Consider the following 5,702-nt stretch of genomic DNA (forward strand, 5'->3'; position numbering starts at 1 on the left):
CCATTTGGTATGTGTTTTGGCCAATTTCAGTCTAATGTATATAACTGATTCAGATCCATTTTTGTCCAAGGGATTAGGGTACATTCTAATTTGAGGAAACTCAGGGAGATAGATGGTGAAGGATAGGGAAGCCTGGCATGCTATAGTCCATGGGGTCGCAAAGAGTTGGACACAACTGAGTGACTGAACAATAACAACAACTAATCAAGCTTTGGAGGATGAGTAGTTCACCAGGAAGAAGGTGGGGAAGAGTAATCTGGGTGAGGAAAAGGTGTGAGCAAATTCAAAGAGATGTGAAAACGCTTGATGTGCTTGGAAAAGATGTAAAGGATGACTGGGGCCTGGTAATTGGAGAGGAAGTGGATAAGCTGTAGCCAGATTCTTGAAAATGTAGAATTTTTTTCTGTGGGCAGTGGAACAATATCAGAAGTTTTTAATCAGGGAAATGACTTGATCAGATCAGTCTTTGAGTACAAACATAATCACTGCTTCTCCTTTCTACAAACCCACTCCAGTATTCTTGCCTGGAGAATCCCAGGGACGGGGGAGCCTGGTGGGCTGCCGTCTATGGGGTCGCACAGAGTCGGACACGACTGAAGCAACTTAGCAGCAGCAGCAATGAAATGCAAGTAAGACAATAAGCAGCAGGAGAATGTAAATGATAACAATGTTATACTTCCTTATAACCTTATACAGGCAATATATTAATACATATATATACATATGTATGGAGAGTATACATATACAGCTATAAATGTATATAACTGTGTGGATACCATATTTGCATATATGTAGACAGAATACTGGAGAAGGCAATCACACCCCACTCCAGTACTCTTGCCTGGAAAATCCATGGATATAGGAGCCTGGCAGGCTGCAGTCCATGGGGTTGCTAAGAGTCGGACATGACTGAGCGACTTCACTTTCACTTTTCACTTTCATGCATTGGAGAAGGAAATGGCAACCCACTCCAGTGTTCTTGCCTGGGGAATCCCAGGGACGGCAGGGCCTGGTGGGCTGCCGTCTATGGAGTTGCACAGAGTCGGACATGACTGAAGCGACTTAGCAGCAGCAGCAGCAGACAGAATCCTGGGCTTCCCAATGGCTCAAGTGGTAAAGAATCTGCCTCCAATGCAGGAGGCACAGGAGATGCTGTTCAATCCCTGGGTTAGGAAGATCCCCTGGAGGAGGAAATGGCTACCCACTGCAGTATTCTTGCCTGGAAAATCCCGTAGACAGATCCTGGCAGGCTACAGTCCTTGAGGTCACAAAAAGTCAAACGTGGCTGAGACACACATGCACGCATTCAGGGGACGCAGCTGTGGATTATCCTATATATCTAATTCAATTCCGGGTTAGCTGCTTGCAGTGATCTCATGGTAAGAATCTATACACTAGTGCTGTCATTATTTTGACAAGAATCTTCCTGATTCCATAATGGAAAATCTCTGATTTTCTGAACTGTGAGTTCTGAATTCTGATGTACTTCTATTATTAACTGTTTGAAATTAAAACTGGACCTTAGTGTACCTTATATAAAATGAGTGATCTAAGTTAGATAATCTCCAAGTCTGAAATATGTTAAATATCATATGAGTTCATTGCTCTATAATGACTTGCCTTCTACCCCTCCTTCTCCCTCCCTCACTTTCTCCCTCTCTTCTTTTTGGGGTGGGGGAAGGGTAGAGATTTTCCATTAGGAATTTCCTTTGAGTTTTTGAATAGAGTTCTAAGCAGTTACCTTGGGAAAAAGTACATATGCTCTGTGTCAACCAGGAATGTGTACTGAACTACAAATAACAGAACACCCATGTCAGTGACATAAAAAAAAAAATGTGGGTTTATTTTGCTTCCATTACAAGAAGTTTCAAAGTAAAGGATTGCTGGCCTTGTGTGACGGCTAATTTTATGTCAACTTAATTGGGATAAGGGATGGCCTGGATCGGCTGGCAAAACATTATTTTTGGGTGAGTCTGTGAGGATATTTCTGGGAGAGATTAGGATTTGAATTGGTAGTCTGAGTAGAGAAGATCACCTCTACCTATGCCTTATCCAGTCTGTTGAGGGCCTGCATAGATCAAAAAAGTGGTGGAGAGAGTAACTCTCTCTACCTGCAGGAGCTGAAACATCAGTCTTCTGTTCTCGGACACATCAGCACGCCTCGTTCTCAGGCCTTCGGACTCAAGACTGAATTATTCCACCAGCTTTCCTGATTCTGCAAGCTTGCAGACTGTGGGACTTCTCAGCCTCCATAATCACATGAGCCAATTCCTAGAATAAATCTCCTCATCTGAGCTTCCCTAGTGGCTCAGATGGTAAAGAATCTGCCTGCAATGCAGGAGACTCAGGTTTGATTCCTGGGTTGGGAAGATCCCCTGGAGAAGGGAATGGCTACCCACTCTGGTATTCTTGCCTGGAGAATCCCTTGGACAGTGAAGCCTGGTGGGCTATCGTCCATGGACTTGCAAAGAGTCGGACACGACTGAGAGACTAACACTTCCACTTTCTTTCATATCTATAGAGATCCTATTGGTTCTGTTACTCTGGAGAGCCCTGACTAATAAATAGCTAGCATTGGTTCAGGGGCTTGACCACATCCAGGCCAGCATTTCTGAAACTGTGGCTTCTCCCTCATGCTTGTCACCTCTTGTAAAATGCCTGAAATAAGAGGGAACCTTGGGCAGCTATTCCCTTTCATCAGGAAGACAATATTTTTTCCAGAACCATCTCCTCTCTCTTCTCATCAGCATTTGTCCACTTACATTTCAATGTCCAAAAAGTAACATGAGATCAGCTCAGAATCAATATCAAACACTTAAAAAAAAAGCAAACAAATGAAAGGAGAAAAACAGAGAGAGTCTGTCAGAGATGTGTGAACTTAACTTTTGCATACAACTTAGGGAATTTATGTAGAAGGCAATGGCACCCCACTCCAGTACTCTTGTCTGGAAAATCTCATGAATGGAGGAGCCTGGTGGGCTGCAGTCCATGGGGTTGCTAAGAGTTGGATATGACTGAGCAACTTCACTTTCATGCTTTGGAGAAGGAAATGGCAACCCACTCCAGTGTTCTTTCCTGGAGAATCCCAGGGACAGGGGAACCTGGTGGGCTGCCGTCTGTGGGGTCGCACAGAGTCGGACACGACTGAAGCAACTTAGCAGCAGCAGCAGTAGGGAATTTAAAAATCTTCTGAAGCCCATTGTAGTAACTAGCTTCAGAATCCCTGATTTGAAAAGTGGGTCACACCATCTCTGAACCTCAGTTTTCAGATCTTCACACCTCAAAGAAAAACTGGTGAGATTTCTAGCAAACCAGTCTGAAGCAGCAACATGTTTAAAGGCCAGAGAATCAAATAAGATATGTATTATGAAAATGTTTCACAAGCTGTAAAGTTCTGCTTCATATGAAAGCATAGTTCTAGTGAGAGAATTTTGTTATCTGAAGATCATACACCTTGATTTCTACTTGTATCTTGTGTGTGTGTGTGAGTGTATAAATAAAATAATAAAATAAAAGTAAGGCAAAGGGGAAAGCACAAGCAAACCAGTGCCAGGAAAACAGAAAATATTTTATTAGTTTCCAGATTGAGAAAGGATGCATTTATTTCAATAGATATCTATGACTCTCCTCAAGGAGCCCACTTTGGCATTCACGGCCCCCCAGTCATGGTGGCGCCTGTATTCCCCTGGCCTCAGCAGATACTGCCGCCCCCGGTAGTTGGGCAACTCATAGAGGATCCAGGAGCCCTCCAGCACATTGAGAGAGTGAATCTCATTGAAGTGGAAACGGTCTTGAAGAGAGGAGCAGTCCTCAGTGATCTCTATCATCTGGCCTCTGTAATCTTCCCTCTCGTAAAGTCTGAGCCTGTGCGAGCCAGCCTGGCCCATTCAGAGGTGGAAAGAGGAGAAAAGCAAACCATGAAATGATTCCAATACATTCATGCCATTCAGTTTGGTGAGGCTCAAGCCATTTTCAAATATAAGGTAAAAATGAATTCTGAATCTTTATATACTCCTCACTTTCAAAGGTGAAAATTCAGTACCTTTTCAAGATCATAAAGTGTGACTAAAAATTAAGAAGGAACTCTTGTACTTCAATATATTCATATACTTCCCGGGACACACAGTTAACTATGCTCAGGACACTGTACCATAGAGAAACCAAACCTGTAACAGCTTATTACTATTTTTGCCATTTTGGAAGATTTTTTTTTAGTTTTCCAGGCATGTGTGTTTGAACAGGAAAATCAGTTTATGAAATGAATGACTCTACATTGAGTTTAAAATAAATCTTGGAAAAATCACCAAGGACTTAGATGCTTCTGAAGTCTCTCAGTTAAATGCTTGATTTTCAGTTAATAATTTACGAATGAGGAAAAATGAGAAAGAAAAATCAGTCAGCCCAAGGACTAACTTTTCAAAAATCTTAGTGTTTTGACACACATGTGAATTCTGTGTAGCCCACATGTAAAATCTGTGTGTCACTCTCCCTTGACAAAAAGCACTTTTATTTGTACAGGTAGGAAAAACTGAAACATACAAGTGGGGAGCAAAATGGTGAAAGGGTGTTACAAAAACTAACCTTTGTAAAAGTATCCTTTTCCACTCCTATCTGCTCAGAAAGTAGCACCTAATTATTTTTCTTTGAAATATTAGTGATATTAGTGGTTTTTCTACAACTCCATTGTAAATAATTCCAGGTCCGGACCTCTATCATACATCCTCAGGGCTGCAAATGCATTCTTACTCAACACATATTTGTTGATTAAATGGTACCTGGGCAACAATTTGCTTTTGTTCCAGGCAAATTATATTGAACTAATATACAACAATATATAGTAGCTTACTTTCCCTCTCAAACTCTCAGTTATTCTGAATGATCACTACTCCAAATGTTGAACCTTTGCCTGAAACTATCCCTTCTGAGTTACAAGGCCGGGATCTGCTACGGAAGTGGACTCACGTGGGGGATGAGGCGGCAGGAGCGGACCGAGTCGCTGAGGCCCATCCACTGCTGGTAGTCGGGGTAGTCGCCCCGCCGCAGGAAGTACTGGGGGCCCAGGTAGTTGGGCTGCTCGTAGATCATCCAGCAGCCGCTGTCCACACGCACCGAATTGCAGCGGCCCAGGTAAGGCTGCAGGTTGGAGTGGTCGCTGCTGCACTCATAGTGGCGGCCCTGGAAGCCCCGGTCCTCGTAGAAGGTGATCTGCAAGGAAGGGAAGGAGAGGCTCAGAGGTCTGGTCTCCAGCCAGGCTGCGGGCCCCTCCCGCCGGCGGGGGGCTCACCTTCCCCATGGCTGCTGGACGCGGGGATGGAGTTCAGTGCCGTCGGGCAGACTAGCGGTCTATATAGCGGGAGGGCTGCTGCGTTGGCAGGAACAACACAAAAGGGGCCCCCGGGTGAGGAGGGGATGTTTGTGTTCTCTTTTTACTCTTCGCTGTCAGAGTCCATGGGGCTCATTGTGGGGTTCGGTCCCATTCTCTCTGGAGTTTCTATCACTGGCTGATGCTAAATGAGACAATTTGAAAAAAAAAAAAAAAAGCAATCTGGGACATTGTTTATTTAATAATAGAAGTAGAACTTCAGCCATTTCATATATATTCCAATCGTGTATTTCTATGAGTTGGGGAAAAAACAAGAAAATGTAAGTGGCCCAACAAAAAAAAGCAGTCTTGATATGGCAAATAGAAATTAAGCTCTAAG

General features: G+C 43.5%; 1 protein-coding gene across 1 annotated transcript; it reads right to left on the reverse strand.

The window, feature by feature from the left end:
* Positions 1 to 3,547: 3,547 nt before the first annotated feature.
* Positions 3,548 to 5,312, reverse strand: LOC108635542 (gamma-crystallin D). Its single transcript, XM_018045644.1, has 3 exons — positions 5,285 to 5,312; positions 4,963 to 5,205; positions 3,548 to 3,878 (listed from the first exon to the last, which is right to left on the reverse strand). The coding sequence occupies exons 1-3, from the start codon at positions 5,291 to 5,293 to the stop codon at positions 3,606 to 3,608; spliced, it is 525 nt and encodes a 174-aa protein (XP_017901133.1). The 5' UTR covers positions 5,294 to 5,312; the 3' UTR covers positions 3,548 to 3,605.
* Positions 5,313 to 5,702: the final 390 nt, after the last annotated feature.

This window comes from Capra hircus, unplaced genomic scaffold, assembly GCF_001704415.2.
Source record: "Capra hircus breed San Clemente unplaced genomic scaffold, ASM170441v1, whole genome shotgun sequence".
NCBI lineage: Eukaryota > Metazoa > Chordata > Mammalia > Artiodactyla > Bovidae > Capra > Capra hircus.

Bases quoted from the DNA above. Each gene is read 5' to 3' on its own strand.
- LOC108635542 (XM_018045644.1), bottom strand. The intron at 3,879-4,962 runs GTGAGTCCACTT...TGAATGGGCCAG, and splicing joins CCTGCCGCCTCATCCCCCAC to GCTGGCTCGCACAGGCTCAG.